Raw genomic sequence first — 17550 nt, forward strand, 5'->3', positions numbered from 1 at the left:
AAAGATATCAATACTTGCATGATACTTTAGAAATACCGGTTCTCTTATGCGATAGAAATTGAAATGATAAAAGTTCAGAAATCTCAAGAGTATATTGTACAGACATATTGTACTGCCTTCGTATAAATTGTGGTTTACCGGATTTAATACTAGAACTACATTTACCTATTTCAGAATTTTTATTCTGCAAGTATTTAAGTTGTGAAGACGCTTTTGCAAGAGATCGTAAAATAAATTTGTGTATTGAAACAAATGTGTTGTTACAATTTTTATAAAAAGTTAGAAATAACTCACTGCAATTGCTCAGTAGTTTTAGTGTGAAAATTCTATTTGTATCGTAGTAAGATTTTCGTATTAAACAATCAATATTTAAATAAGTTTTACCATCCGAATAGAATGTTTTCTAGCAGTACATGTTTGACTGATAGAACTATACTTGATTATAATAGATCAGTATAAAGGAAAAAGAAAAGAAAAATATAGAGAATGCATAAATATTTAGACGAATTGTTAGTCTCGACAATCTTTGTTTAAATCAGTGGAATTTAGTATCAGAAGAGTTGTAACCATTTAGATGAAAGTATTTAAAATCATTTTGATTCATTTTACACACGAAGTCATTATTCTTTTTAATATTTACAACGGATCATAAACATCAGTAATTGACTTACGAGTAACTCTTAATATTAGGCTGTTCTGTAGTTTGTTCATTTTTCTATAATAGTATATACATTTTATTAAATATAAAATTCTTATACCTTCACGACCTGTCGCTTTCGAACACCTACATACTGACTATTCTGAAGCATAAAGATTTAATCACCCAAGTTCTCGTATCGCTCTGTGATTAGGAAACGTGATGTGAGAAGTATAAATACATCATGGCATGAATTTATGGGACGACTTAATATAATCTTTATTGAATATGCGTGTAGACGTTTATTTAGAATTAGAATGGTTTGTATTGTATTCATTTGTTTGTATCTTATATTGATAGTAATTACTAGTTTCTTATTCTTCATTTGATATTATAATTTATTATTATTTAACAATATTATATGATATTATTCATGTCTGTGATGTTAATCCTTTATGATTGTTTAATATATGTTGTATAGTAGTGATATTTACAGAACTGTTCCAGGCTCAGTAATTCCAGACCTTTTCAATTAAAAATATATTAAATTAATAATTTCATTTCTTCTTAAGAATAATTTTTAGTCAATTAATCTCTGTTGACTCTTAATCAATAATGTCCAACACAGAAAAATTAATTCAAATCAAATTACTTCTGTGCACTTTTCATAACTGTCCGATAATTTCTTTATTCTACGGATACTTTCGTTCATAATAGTGTATCTTATATCTTACTGCAAGTAGTATACTACTGGTATACTAGTTTTCAATATAAGCATGTGGTACATTATAATAATGTCCTTAAAGGTTTGACTTACTCCATTCAACCATATTTTATAACAATTTGACCTGTCGCCATTAAGTTGGAAGAAATAAGAGAAAGAAGAATCGAGATTGTGAATTCCAAAGTAGCACAAGTCTACTTTTGAACATTATCTGTATGAGTTATATGAGTTATTAATGTAACTGTGTTCAGCTTACTTAGGTCTACTTAATAATATTAAAAATGCACACGTAACAAAGATGTATGTGTAGTTAATGATTGCAGCAAGAATCAACAAAATAGATAATGACTGAATGAACCAAGATAAAAAGAAAGATTGATTTTCTCGAAGTGTCGATTGGTTGATTTGCACTATTTTGGAATTCATGGCTTCAATTCTAAATGGGGTTCGATAGTCGAGCTGGCGTGTGTTACTCTTTCAAGTAGCAAGGAGACGGCTCTCGTTATCCGATTATATGATTTATTTTATGAGCACTAGCACTATGTAGAAGTAGGAGAGAGATGAACAGAGAGGTAAGTGGGTAATGACATGGATACAGTTATCAGTTATCCAGTTAGCCAAGTGTTATCGTGACAGATAACTGACCTTCCACATTCCGCTCACATGTGCCAGAAATTTGTTGAAATCCTTTAGCACAATCGTAATTAATACTATTTCTACCGGTCTTTTGTGTATATATATTTTTATCAAGAGGTAATTTAATAAAATTAACGAAACGAAGTGTGTTTTAGATAAACTTTATTTACATACCTTATTCTTATAATTGGATGATATTTATTTAACAAATCTCGTCCACAAAAGAAAAAATTTTAAATAAATATCATTTTTAAATAGATTCAGAGGGAATTGAAACAGATCAATATAAAGAAAGAAATGTTATATATCAGAACACAAAAAATAAATGCTTTGAACTTTGACTTAATTTTATAATTATTATAGGAGAAGTTGAGAAGTCTATCGAGGAAACATGATTAAACTTAGAAAATAATTTTATGTCTAAGTTGTAAAAGGTGTCTTTTAATATTGTAACATAGACACAAATAATGTTAATATCCCTTCATTGGAACAATATTGTTTATTTTATATTACGTTAGATAAAACACGAGTTTTAGTGGCATGACATAAATAAGTTTGGTAATGTTCAATTTATATTTCTTTTGTTTATTAACAAAGTATGGAATTACATACCATCAATTGTATAATCTTTATTATTATTTATTTCTGGTCTTTTATTTTAAAGAACTACATTTGTAATGAATTGTAACTAAATGTTTAAAATAACAATGTGTTTTCGAATTTGTTTATATTACAATTTAAGTAGACAATTCTGGGAAATTGAATATGAATTTGTAGCGGATGTTCTGTATTATATGAAACTTTGGAGACATAATAATTACAAACGAAGAAAAATTTATTTTAAAATAATATATTTAAACATTATTGAATGCTTTTGATGCATTATTAATTTTACATAATTATTCATAAAACTGGAGCTGTTTCGTTATTTCGTCCATATTATATATTTCATATTTTATGTTACAGCGATTAATAAAATTTTGTTTATTTTATGTTCTTTTTCATTTTGCAAATTATTTTATTTGTACGTGTTATATGTCCACGTTGTATACTTCCTATATTTTCAGAAAAAAAGATTGAGGTGTGAATTTAGAAAACAGGTTTCTGTATACACATAGTAATAATTATATTCACGTATTTTATAAAATAAAAAAATATCCTCCATCACATAATACTGTTTTTTCTAATTTCTTAAATTGTTACAATTGCGTTACGAATGGATAACTTTGAAGATTGATTTATGATGCAGTAATTTAGACGGAACACTATTCCTTGAATTAAAAGGACTTTGCACTCATGAGAGTTCACACCGCTTCTAATTTTATTAACGTTTTTGTTAACATTGCACTTCGTACGTTTTGTAATTTCCTTCATGCGTTTCCTTTCCTTTAGAAAGTGTAGTTCCATTTTACTGTCTAATTCATTCTATAACTGTTTCATAAAATGAACTGACGTTTAATATATATTTAATTACAACTATTATACAACATAAAGATGTCAATTATTCTAATAAAGAGTTATTTATGCTAATAATAATATCAGACATTTATACTTACTATTCGAAGACTTTATATCAAAATATAAATCTTTGTTCAACATCCTTATTTCACTGAATCTTGAAAATTATGTGGTATTGTGAATACATAAGATTGCGAATTTTATAGATTGACAACAGATACGCATATGTAAAATTTAATAAGATATATTTTGTAGTGGAATTTTTTAAAGTTGTAGAGTACTTCTTTCATTCAATTCTTTATTACTTTAGTAGCTAACGCGTGTTAATTCGGTACACAAAGTTAATGCAGAAGAACCTCTGAAGTAGTCGCAAATAGAGCATGTATTCTGTAGTATGAAAACTACATTTATGAACGACCTATGAATTTTGATGCATTTACAGGACATTTTAATGTGAAAAATTACATAGAATGCACACGATACAGAAAGTATATAAAATATCTATAGTGTTGTGTACGCGTTTTCTATTCGAAAATCTTATAGGGAAACCCGTACGTCGCACGCCGACTTAACTTTGTGCGAACTGTTTGGAAAGTGGACTGTATCTAATTACTTCAGTGAAGAATACTTTAGTGTTTATTTTTGCTTAGTTCAATAATAATCGTCAGCGGCGAGAGTATACAACGACGTCTATGTTCCGTCTTGTGTCTTGTTCCAAATGTTTCTTGTGTCTCGTTCCAAATGTTTCTTGTGTGTCTAGTTCCAAATGTTTCTTGTGTGTCTAGTTCCAAATGTTTCTTGTGTGTCTAGTTCCAAATGTTTCTTGTGTGTCGTTCCAAATGTTTCTTGTGTGTCCTCTCTGTACCTTGCGTGGGCTTTTATAAACCTTTTTTGGTAGGGGAGTACAAACTTTGTCCGAGTGGGACTCAACCGGTGATCCTGGAGGGGGTTGCCGATTGCAGCCCCCGGGTGACCCACGCAAGGGTCTTGAACGTTCTTGACACTGACCATAGCAAGTAATAAAACCAAGGATCGCCTCGACTTCTGGCAAACAGATGTAAGTTAAAGTTATGGTAAATCTACAAAACTGGCAAAACGTGCCGAAGCAAATACGACTAAATTATTGAAGTAATGGTTCCTTGGGCTTTTATTTCTGCTATGGTAAAAAATATTCAGGGCTCCAATGTGCCTCGCAGAAGGTGTCTCAATAACCCTCCTAAAGAAATTTAGCGACGCAACATATAGTATAGTGCTTTTTATAATATTTTTCATGAAAACCCATTTTCCATTATAACTTTCTTTTTCTAATTATGTTTGAAAAAATTTGAAATTTTATAATGATTAGTATTTATGAAGTGCTACAATTGCCATCATAGTCAGACATGCATTGTACAAGGTGTTTCCAGAGTGACCTTATTAGCAGGAAGAAAATGATTCCCTACAAAATACTAAGTAGCAAATATAATTTAATAATTATACTGTAAATCCTTATGCAGATTCAAATATATAATTAAAAAAAATATATAATTACAATAGACAATGATTTTTTCTATTAAATATTACAAAAAACATTACACTCTGAAAGTTTCACATATTATTTCGTATTGTGTGCATTCTACCCAATTTTAAATCTTCAGCTGTTCTGAATTGCATAAATGCATACAAATTTAACAGTTTAATAATAGTTTTCATATGATGCTTCGTTTTCGTGGTAATCAGGTTCGGAAATCTAATCCAGCGTGTGTGCTGTCGAATAGAAAGTAGCTAACACGTCTGTTCGTAACTAGCAATTTCCACTTGTTACAAGTGAAGCTATCTGAAGGAAATTTTCTTCCACGTTTCCAGCTTATCTTTTTTAAGCGGTTAAAAGCTAAGTTTCTGTGACGATTTCATTAGCAAAAAATTGTTTCGTTTTTTGTTGATATACTTAAGTAATTGAGCACATAGGGGAGGGCGATATCAAATTCCTTCTTGAGAAGTTCTTGAGGATTGGATAGAAGTGAATCGAAAATCCAGTGGGCACATACGAGTAATCCGAACCAACATGCAGGACGTGCTCCATCTATATAGGACCTGGTTGGGTTACAGTTCATTGTGGTGTACTCTTACGGAATAAAACACCGTCATCTACCATTGTAACGTACGCGAACACAAGCGAACGGAGAAGATTCGTTCTACGGCCACAGACATGAAATTCGGTGGGCTTCTTCCGGTCGGAAGTAAGCTTCTCGGGGAGATAGGCGAAACCTTTCTTCGCGCAGATTGTTTCTTATCCGATTACTTCCTCTTCTTTAGGAAATTTCTTGTTTTATAATGTAAATATGTATATAATGTATATATATATATATACTTATATATATATATATATATACTTATAAATATATATATATTATACTTATAAATTATTATATAAATATATTAATTTAAATAAATCAATAAATTACTTTATAAATAAATATGTATTATTTAATATATTAATCATTAATTATTATATTGTATATTATATATTAATATAAATTATATTATATCTCTATATTCTGTCTTTATTTAATAATTGATGTATAATTACAATACATTATTATGATACATAATAATAATGATAATGATACTATCAATTATTAAATTATAATAATATAATATAGTTTAGAATAATATATAATATAACATTGTAATATCATTATTAATATGTATAATATTATTTAATATAATAATTAATGATTAATGATTAATCTTTTAAATAATATATATTTATTTATATAGTAATTTAATGATTTATTTAAATTTTTAAGATATTTACATTAATAATTTATGATAATTTATTTGTAGTAATTATCAAGAATTAAGTTATAATATTTTATAATATAGAATCCTCCTAGTTAACATTGTTTGGTGAATAAGTTAAGAATTCAGTAAGCTAACATTCAAAGTGTAACTCACTGTAATTTGAATTTTAGTAATATCTAATGTAAAACGTAAAATACTTATATGAATGATTTAAAACAGAAACATAAAGAAGTTAATATAAAAAGATAAAACACTTATGAGAAGATACTTTAAAATAATTAAGAAACTAATTTTCAGGAAAACAGATTTAAAATAAAAAACATTTAACCTACATTTAATCTAGTCTACTTTTAACTTAATAACTGATTTCAATACTATTCTGAACGGTTCATTTCAATTCATGTTAATTATACGATGTTTAAATCAAATTTGACGAATTTATTTTTTACTGGATTTTAACATTTAGTTTACTTGTAGGTCAATTTCATTGAAATCCTTTTTTGTTAAGTTTTAAAGTACTTGTATTCAGTATCAGTGCTTAATGATAGTTTGAATGAATTACAAAATTTTGCCACTGTCAAGAATCGGAAGTGTATTTTACTCGTGATAAAATATCTGATCTTGATATGCTACATAATAATTATTACTTTATGTCATCGTATTTCATTTTGGAAATGGTTCATCAATTATTGTAGCTTATTAAGATAAATACAGTGTCAGTTGCGATAACTCTGAGAAATATTTGGTATCAAATTCAACGCGGAGGCTGCGTGTGACAGACGATTTACGTATCATGAAACGCCGCGGGTAGGAAAGATGATTTCTATCAATTAGGGACACGCGCCGGAATCAATTACCTACCTCTTGATGATTTAGAAGATTATTGGGCACTTGCTGACTAAATTTCAACCTCGTATCTCATAGATTAAATTTTTCGCTACTGTTACTTGTAATTCCAAATTAGTTATTAGTTAATTTCATTTGAATATACTTTAGTACAAAAAAATTAAATACTGAATATATTTCACAGAACAGATGCCATGTGCATAATGAATTTAAATATAAAATGTTTATTAGTTTTTGAAACATCTTCCCTTCATTTTATTATTGGAATAAACAAAAACACATAAAATTGTATTTTGATTATTTTTTAGCAAATTAATGAAAATTGTACCACTTATTAATGAATATATCGTGTATAAGGGTTGTATTAGTTTGAGTAATAAGTAAAAGTTATTGCTCGGATGCTATAATATATTTATAAGTTGATTAACATTTAACTGGAAAAACGACGGAAAATGTACTGTTGTTCAAGATATTAAAATAAATGTTTTTTTTGCACACTAGTTTAAATTAGCGATTACGTTGTTAAAAAACACTAATTTTATTAATTTACGTTTTATTAATTTTCTCTAATAGTTTTCGAAGTATAGGATTAGATTTTACAACCCCCACTTGGAGGGTGGTCTTTACCTCTTTAATGTAAGCAATACCAAATAAAAAGGTATGTTATATATTTTTATAAGAACTAGATTATACTTAAATTTTATCAACTTGGTAATTAGCACTTCGAAATACACCCTTGTCATCTAGTTTCAATATTAATTTCAGTTTCTGAGGGATGAAAACTATATGCAATCTGCTTTCTATTGAATTTATTAATTTTATTAGACATTAACATACTAAAATAAATAAAATAAATACGAATTTAGGTTTTGGCAGAAAGTTTTACTGAAACATGATTCGAACTGTAAGAAAATAAATAAAGTAATAATACTTTGAATAAACTGTAATTGTGACTGTTTGTCAACATTGATGTTTAGATTGTTTCGCGTTCGAGGATAATTTCATTGTTCATGAGCAAAGAATCACTCTATTATTGAATTTCAAGGTCACTTTAATTACTTGAGTACGCAGTGTCTTGGGAACGATTTTACGGCGACGCCAGACACACGGGCAAAATGTTCGTCGCCGTTTTGTAAACAATTGAGCTTTTATCGTTGATGAGAAAAGTTCCGGTGTGGATCGTTTTCGTTCACGAGGACAGTTTATTTCTGACCTGTGTTTATATTGTTATTATCAATAACTTTGTTCGTAAACTGCATCCTAAAATTACGAACTTAAATTTGATATACAACAGAATTGGGAAAAATGATTTCATACTTATAGTGTCATAAAGTTATCTAAATTTAAAATCAAATAAGGAATTTATTAATTTCTATCGTTCCATTGTGAGTAATTCGAGATTTATGGGAAAGGACGACACAGACGATTCATCGATGTATTAATAGGAGATCCAGGAATTGTCGTTAAGTGTGAATCATTCCGTAATAAATCACTTATTTCTTTATTTTAAGAGAATAAATTCTGTTAAAATGAGTAACATTCATCGCACTGTGTGAATTTTTGAAGTAAATTAATAATGGAAATAAAATATGGTAAAAGATTCGGACTTTTCTTTTTGCAGTATAACTTCAAAATAATTTCATCAGTATTCATTATTTTTAATTGTCTTATTTGATAAAAAACTAATTAATATATTAAATGTATAATCTTACAGTAGTTTTATCGCACTATAAATATTATCGTATTGTAACTGATATAGTGAGAAAAAAGAAAAGAACGTTTGATTCCCTTTGATTTTAAAAAATTTATCCAAGAATTATACATTTTACTAAAGAAAAATGCAATTACACTTAAGAAGATTATTTTCTTTTAAAAAACTAACAAATAATACACTGATTAATTATTATATCACTCAGAATATTTACAGTATTTTACCAGGTTATTGTTAGTCATTATCTATCCCGTTATTTATTAGTCCCGTTAGTTAGTTTTTATCTAATTATCAGCACACATCTGCAAAACAAATAAAACTAGCCCGCAATTTCATATCGAAAAATCAAGAACTCGCCCTCGATTAGAGGATTTAAAGGTACATTCGCGTCCATACTTAACCATTCGAGTGCCAAGGCGCGATATATCGTTCCCTCATACACTTGCGAAAAGTTTCTTTCTGATTTTATTAGTAATAACAGAGGTCTAACATGTATTCTAATATTGTATAAAAATTGTATAAACTTTAGATCAAAATTGACTGAAATATAAATTTTTATTCATAATCACGCATCTTCGTTTAAAATTGTCCGGCATTTCTCGAATATGTATCAAAATTTCTCCTGGCACTCAAAGTGTTAAAGGTTGAATCAAATGATTTGACTTGATTAATTTCTTTAAAAAATCGAATGATTTAAATGGTAAAATCGATCAGGTGAGAAATGACGTGACGATAATATCAGGATTCATTAGACCTTTGGTATCCTGTGTCGATCGTACGATTTCGCGGGATCCGGAAGACAGCATGCAGGTGGAAGGATGTAAGGTTACGGAAGGTGATACGAGGTTTAACGAGTGGGAGATGGGGCGGACAGGAAGCTCGGATGGCAAGGAGAGGATGGAGGAAGTTACGAAGCCGGAATGCTACGAGATCCTTGCCAGTCGCGCGCTAACCACGGCCACAAGCGGGACCTTCTCGCGTCGATTCAGCTCGATCGTCTTTCCCCTAGATCGTTTTCTTGGTGCCCTTGTGTTTCTCCATAATCTGACGTCTTAGTTACGATTTTTCTAAACGTTCAGTGATCGTTAAAGTTTCTTCGAAACTGCACGGTTCATCGTTCGGGCGGTACTTGACATATCGATTTGGGAGAAGCATCGGGTAACTGTGCATGGTAAGTAGACGGAGATATGATATTAATACTAGGACTGCCGACTGTTTAATAAAGAAAATACTGATTTTATTAATTTACACAATTTTCACTAATAGTTTTCAAAGTAAGAAATACGTTTTACAACCCTAACTTTAAGGGTAGCATTTACGTCTTTAACATAGACAACAGAAAATAAAAGAATGTGTTGTATGTTTTGATTGCCGGCTAGATTATACTTAATACGATTAATATGCAAACTGTATAAAAGTTGTAACAATAGATTATAGTAATCAAGTGAAACTGTTTATTTTTCGAAGCATTTCGGATATTTAATACGTTTTAGGATGTCGTACTTAAAAACACGTATTTATCTGGTACTTACGTTTAAATAAATATGTATGTAAAATATTGTTTGCGAGATGATTAAAAATGTTTTGTGACAATAATCGAAAGTAAAAGTTTGGCTTTAGGTCAAATTGATTTGAATAGTGTATACGAATGAAAGGTCTTCGTCATTTCGAAATCGTCTACGTGTGTTTATGTGAAAAGTATAATGAACTGAAAATTTCTAGTGTGTTTAATAATGTTTTTATTTTAATTTTAATTCGACAGATTTTTTAGAAGATAAAAATGTAAAATATTTTATCCATTTCTTAATTAATTGTATTGTACCTGACAGTCAACAACTCATTTAAAAATGATTATAAATTTTTAGTGTTAATTGAATGATTTCTTCTATCTCTGATACTTTATACCATGTTTCAAAATATATTCGATTTAATTAACAAATTTAATATCATTCAAATAATCGTTCATTCATACTAATTCAACAGAATTGTTATTATGGTATAACGCAGTATTTAAATTAATTGTTGCTACAGAAATGATACTCAGTTGATTCATTCATATTTATCCACCACTATGTCAAGCACAATAAAATAAAAATTCTATTGAATATTCAATAAATATTTTGTTATATATTTAATCACTAAATACTTTGAACAGAACTATTCCAATTCCTATATCACTTCTATTATCATAAAATATTTATGAAAAACCTCTACTTAAACGTCTATAATCGAATACTTATCGAAATAAATTATATCTACTTAACACGTTCGCTACCAGCGTCACATATTTGTGACGGTCGTAATCCTATATTTTACATAATGAAAATGAAATTAATCCTATAGATATTGTTATTAGAAATTATAAATTACGACATAATATTTAGGAAGTCAATGACTCGTTTCAGTTTCATTTTTCTAATATTTTGTTTAGAAGAAATAAGCGCTGGTAGTGAACGTGTTAATGTTTCTAATAGATAAGTATTACTAACCACTAAAAAAATATTTAACTGTTTGACAGAACTTATTCCCAAAACCAGAAGCCATACACACAAATGTAAACAAACACGGAATAATCAACAAACCATTTTTTTCCAACACATTTAATTTTTTCTTCCACAAATTGTTTTGTGATTGGATCTCGATAAGTCAGAAGAATAACCATTACATTCAGTAATTTTTAGTTGCAACACTGTTGGTCATACATCTCATTGATTGCACAATCGTTTCTTGTATACCGCGCTTGCAACACTGGAAGTTATTTAAAAAGTCACTAATGTACCGTATCTTGTTTATTAAATCTCTTTTATTTCTCCAGTGGGTTCTAGAAGCCGATGAAATTTTTCTTTCCGCTTCGGAAGCGTGGTATATATTTTCAGAGACCTTGCAATAAGAGAAAATATTCTAAGCCAGCACAATAAGAAAGAGAGAGAGAAAGAGAGAGAGAGAGAGAGAGAGAGAGAGAGAGAGAGAGAGAGAGAGAGAGAGAGAGAGAGAGAGAGAGAGAGAAAGAGAGGGAGAGAGCTTGACAAAAAGTAAGAGGTCCGAACTATGTAACAGGCATAATCGACGTTGCGACACTTTGCGTGCCAGACAACTATTGAAAAGTTTTCACGATAAATTGACATGCCGTAGGCATTTAGTCACATGTTCTGATGCGAGACTGAGGAAACGAGAGAACATCAGTTTGTGTTTCTCATAAAAATAATAAAGTTGTATTAAAATATTGAAACTGCTTTGATCTAGTCAAAATATAAAACATTCTGATACACGGTGGATAATGCAAGTAGAACAGTGGAACGATAATGGAATAATAATATATAGTGTAATATAATGTATAAAACATAGAACAAAGGTATTTTTAAAACTGGAAAGATCAAGCAGCTAATAATGATTTAAATAAAAATAGATAAACAGAGTAACAATGATATAATTTGATCAAAGAATGAAATGAAATGTAGAAGTAAATTATGATATTGTTAATGTTGACTGTTTGATACAGTTTTATGTCCCCATTTTATGGCAGAATTTCATTCAATTATAATTAGATAACAATAACAAATATATAGAATAACAACAGTTGTTTATAATATCCATTCCAATTAAAAGGTTCTCTAATATTTTTCATTTAACTTAATTATTTGATCAATGTGTTTACACAAAGACAAAATATTCATAATGAAAAATAAATTTAAATTAACGGTAATAATCGATTTCCACGTGTTAACACCTACGCAAGGGGCTATCAGTGAACAAATCAATCGATGAACCCTTAGATTGATTTCGACAGGGTTGCAACACTTACTTAATTGATTCGTTGCCAATAAGGAGCGATGAGTAATTGCAAGGATCCTATCTGGACGTTTCCTTGACGCGTTTGTTGTGTACGTGAAATTACTTTTAATGATCGGTTACCTTCACCCTGTTTACTGTACGCAGGAAGTTTCTCCAGAACAATGATCCAATGACAGCCTTCGTAGATTTCGTCACAGACGTTAACGATGTTTACCTGTGCCCGAAGGATGAGGCACAGTGGTTAACCCAAGAAAGCGGTTTCCATAGAACTAACTGCTCGAGCTACTTACATTTCATACGTGCGAAACTGAAATATCTTATTTCTGACTTAAATATTTTATTTATCGTGTTTATATTATTATTAGTATTGTTAACATTAACGTTCATTGTTGTGCTGTATTATAATGTTTTAAGTTTTATTGTTTAGTGACAATAAATTTCGTATAATTTATGTAACAAATATGTAAATGAAATAATTATATAAGGGAAGAATGTATTTACAAAATGAGTATTAAAAAATTAGAAGTTTATTTATGTGTTTATCAAAATTACATAGAGTATTATTATGAGAACTTAATGTGTAGAAAGATGTAAAATATGTTTAGATTTTCAGTCACAATATTTTAGTAAAATCGAATTAATGTGGATGTCTGTGTTATATTTATCTTATTTTGTAACAGTTTGATTTTAAAAAGTCAGTATGTATATGTATTTACATATCAGTTTGTCATTTAAAAATACAATTCCACTTTTTATATATATCAATTGAACGTGACTAATGAAATGTTAATGAATATCCATATTAGTTGACTCTTTGATCTACATTTAAATTAATTCAAATCGGACTTAACTTAATCTTCATATAAATGTAATCCGGACCTAACAACAGCTCAATTTTCTTTTAATCTATATGTAACTTCAATTTAAATCAGGCGGAATTTAAATTCAGCTTGAACTCTAATTGTATTAGTAATATAGGCAGATTCGAATCCAGACGTAATTTAGAAACAATCCAGTTCTAATTGTAAGTCTGATATAAGGAAATGTAAAATATCTAATATTTCTTTTTTCTTATTGTAAATAAAATAATAAATAACGTTTTTATTATTTTTCGAATTTTATCAGTGAGTATACTTCATGAATATTTAATATCTGAGAAATGTAGTAGATAAAACAATTGTTAGTAGACGAATTAAATGGTTTCCATACTCTGTGAAACTATAAAATGAAATTATTTAAAAATTTTAAAACATTACATATGATTACGGGTAAAATATTTAATATTTAAAATTTTGTAAATATTTAATAACATAAATTTTGATTTAGTCCCCTTCCTCAGTGCAAATTTAAACTTTTGGCCGGCGCTACGCTCGGAAGTGGCGAATTATAGGCGTATGAGATATAGTACAGATAGTAAAGCGACCGTTATACAGCATCTTCATTTTCTAGCTTCTGCTTTAATATGAAAACAGTTTCGACTGCATAGAAATTTCGATAAGTATACTTAACACTAAACACATCACGACTGGTCAGATGACCGGTTTCAAAATTCGGTTAAAAATTCTGCATTTTCTTTTATCCATTTAACTTAATATTGGTTCTTATATTGTCCGATTAATTAGTTCTTCAATGTTCGTTTTTCCTTGTATTCTGCCTTTACTAAGAAAAATTGATCATTTCATTTGTTTACCTTTACAACTAATTATTTAACCGGTTCCTATAGGAATAAATACATAAGGTGCTGGTACATTTAGTGTTAACAGTCGAAGTGTCAACCCCTCGCTTTGTAATAACGTGTCAAACTCATGGTAAAGATATTAAACAGAATTTAATAAGCATAAATATTACTCAATCCTTTTGACTCCAAATTAACCCTAAATAACTAAACTTAAATTAATGTTACTATGTAACTAACCATTCGACTCATAGGCTACGAATTAAAGACATGCATATTTTTATATTTCGTCCATTTATATAAAATATACAATAGGAAATCGTACAAAATTAACGTTTGTAGTCTTGGTAGATGTTTAAAATGTGCTTCTACGTTTGAATTTGCAAAATTGACGGAAGTTATACTATTTAGACGAATGTTTAGTTATTTAGGCTATAAACATTATTCTTCTATTATCAGTTATAGTTATTACACAGAAAATATAGGTATAAGGTATACATAGAATTTTTCTCTTTTTTCCAATGAATTATTAATGAGAAAATAGTTGTATCGATCACGGTCGGGAAATGAATCATAGGGCAACGAGTTACACAGTATTAAATTAATCTCGCTGTGTTCGACTGATTCCAGGTTCCCGCATGATATGACCCAGTCGCGCGAGGTTTTAGGAATGATGGATGCCCACACGACAACGTTCGGTCGGAAACGTGGATGCACGGTATCACCTTGCGGTGGTTTCCTTCTGGGCGCGGCATTCCTGATATCCCTGGTGGTGACGGGCCTGCTGGTCTATCATTTCGCCCCTTGCCTCGAGGAAAAGCTCGTTAAATCTTGCAATGGCCTCAAGATCTCCGTATTCGAGCAGCGCGGCATGTTCCCCACGGACTTTTCAGCCAAGAAGAAACTGGACGTCAGATTGCCGAGATCGGTGTTGCCCGACAGTTACGAGCTGAGGCTGATACCGTTTATATGGGAGGGAAACTTCACTTACCATGGCGAGGTACGTACGCACGCACATACACACGCTTTTCCCTCTTTTGAATGATTTCGTACTCCGTAAAGAAAAGTACCGTTCCTGTTAATTACCGTATTCGATTCTTATCAACGTTACCGTATTGCCTCGCAGAAAAATCACGAGGTAAATAAATAATTTAGCAAACGGTAAAACCAGTTTACGATCTATCTGACGCATGGGCGCATTCAACCGAGAATAGATCTTCGACACTCTAAATTGCGGTCGGGGCAATAAAGATTATTTAGTATGTATTAACCTGTTACACTCGTATGTCATGCTGGCGATGACAATATAAATTGTTATAGAGCGTTAGAAATTGTTTTAAATCTTATTATAACACATTAAATCTTATAATAATAATAAATAAAATGAATATAAAACGTTGAATTCTACTGCGGTAAATTACTTTAATTCGTTTCCCTAAAAATAAGTACAAGTTTGCACTCAACAACATTGAAAATAAGCAAATAAGGGGTTAACCCTTTGCCCTCTTATGTCGAATATAACTCGACATCAGATCTGGTAAAAAGTGTGCTTCTCTGGCGACACATTTTTAAATTATGTTATTTTATGATTTTCAATAACATTACTAAAAAGAATAGACACTATTTTCTATTAACTAATCTAACTAATTTCTTTCCAAATACATCTCAAATGAAACACTTAAAACTATAGAAAATTATCGAAAAGGTAGAAGACACTCGGAGTGCAAAAGGTAAAAGATTTATTTTTGTTTATCTAGCACTGCGAAGTTACTTTTCTCGTATGAGTTTTGTTTAGATTGTTTATTCAGTTTGTTCAGTGTGGATGTATTGTATGTAGATGAAATACATTATAATTTTAATGGTACATTTACTTCGATTTAATAAACGGGGTTATTAATCTCTTGCCTTACGAGTCATTTCGATTCAGATGTTCCTACTTACGCGATTGAATTTTGCGGAAATTTTGTAGATGCAACTGTTATATAAAAAGCTAAGGTATTACTGGTTCGACGAAATTTATTTATGAAAATAAATTATTATTTTGGTTTCGATATGGTAGATTTATAAGATAATTTATAAAGTTAAGCTTCGGGTGAAGACCTCCGATAATTCGTCATTTCTACTAAAGGAATTAATAAGGAACTTGGAGGGATGATGGAGTTGTTACAAAATTGAAGATAAAAATTAATAAATTGACTATTGAATACTTAACGTACTTGAATATTTTACTCTTCATGCTAGGGAAAAGTAGGGTAAAATATAACGCTTTTTTAAATTGTGACAACAAAGTATCTGGAGCAATAATAAAATTTCAAAACCGGTCATTCGACCAGTTCGCGGTACAATTCGTGTTAACATGATTCTTCCACAATAATTTTGCTGGCTTGTCTGACACTCGAAATTCTTCGTATAATACGATTATCTCCGGAAATGTTTGTGGCACATGTATTTGTTTGTTCATCAATCATTTCAAAATACTGTTTACTATTTGTTTTGTCTGCAATAAATTTTATTCTCGTTTTATCATGGTAACTAATACCGGCTTAAGTAAACATTTTACTTTGCCATTTTTTATTTACTGACAAGTTAAAAGTTATATCTCTTTAAATTATGAAATTATAATTCAAATTAACCGATTCATTCGAATTAATCTTTTATGACTATGCACTTCGAAATTATGTTATATATATATATGTCTTTTTAGTTTCTTCTTTATTCTCTCTTTTGCAAGAAAGTGGCGCAGCATCGTGGTATCGTACTATTCTCTCACCATGAAGCTTGTTTATCGATATTCTTTTTCTTAACCAGTTAACTGCGTTTGGCGAATATACGCGCCATCTTAAAGCTTGAAATGACACTAATTATTTCAACGATGAATTGTTTCTTTTTTCAGATAAAGATGTAATTTTTCTTTGTTTTTCTTTGGTTTTTCATTAAAGTATACCTTAGGTGCATTCGTCCTGCGTTTGACGAGTACATACTTCATTTTTTTATTTCACTGCGCGCAAAAGGAAAGATTTTTCAAACTAAATTCCACAATTAACAGGTTAAATCAAAATGCTTACTACTTGAATTTATTTTTATATAATTCTCTTCGTAATCATTCTATGCTAACATTATTGATTTTCGTAGTTTCATTGATTCATTTCAATCTTAGAAAGTAGAGGTTTAAAAACAGATAATTAATCATAAATATAATTACTTGAAAATATCCAGTAATGTTTATAAAATTCAATATTTGCAAAATTGATGTGTACGGTATATCTAGCGTTAAACAACGAAAAGTT

General features: G+C 29.7%; 1 protein-coding gene across 4 annotated transcripts in view; it reads left to right on the forward strand.

Moving 5' to 3' along the window:
- Positions 1–17550, forward strand: part of superdeath (Suppressor of ER stress-induced death) — a 58567-nt gene that overhangs the window by 22858 nt on the left and 18159 nt on the right. For 2 of the 4 annotated variants that reach the window (XM_031992857.2, XM_031992858.2), the window contains exon 2: positions 14894–15263. In XM_031992857.2, the coding sequence (XP_031848717.1) occupies positions 14907–15263 (357 nt within the window). In that variant the 5' untranslated portion in view covers positions 14894–14906. Of the gene's footprint in view, positions 1–9708; positions 9968–12791; positions 12888–14893; positions 15264–17550 lie in introns of those variants that run through there. The other 2 variants (XM_031992856.2, XM_076371725.1) reach the window with 2 other exon arrangements.

The sequence above is a fragment of the Nomia melanderi genome, chromosome 1 (genome assembly GCF_051020985.1).
Source record: "Nomia melanderi isolate GNS246 chromosome 1, iyNomMela1, whole genome shotgun sequence".
NCBI classification, from domain to species: Eukaryota; Metazoa; Arthropoda; class Insecta; order Hymenoptera; family Halictidae; genus Nomia; species Nomia melanderi.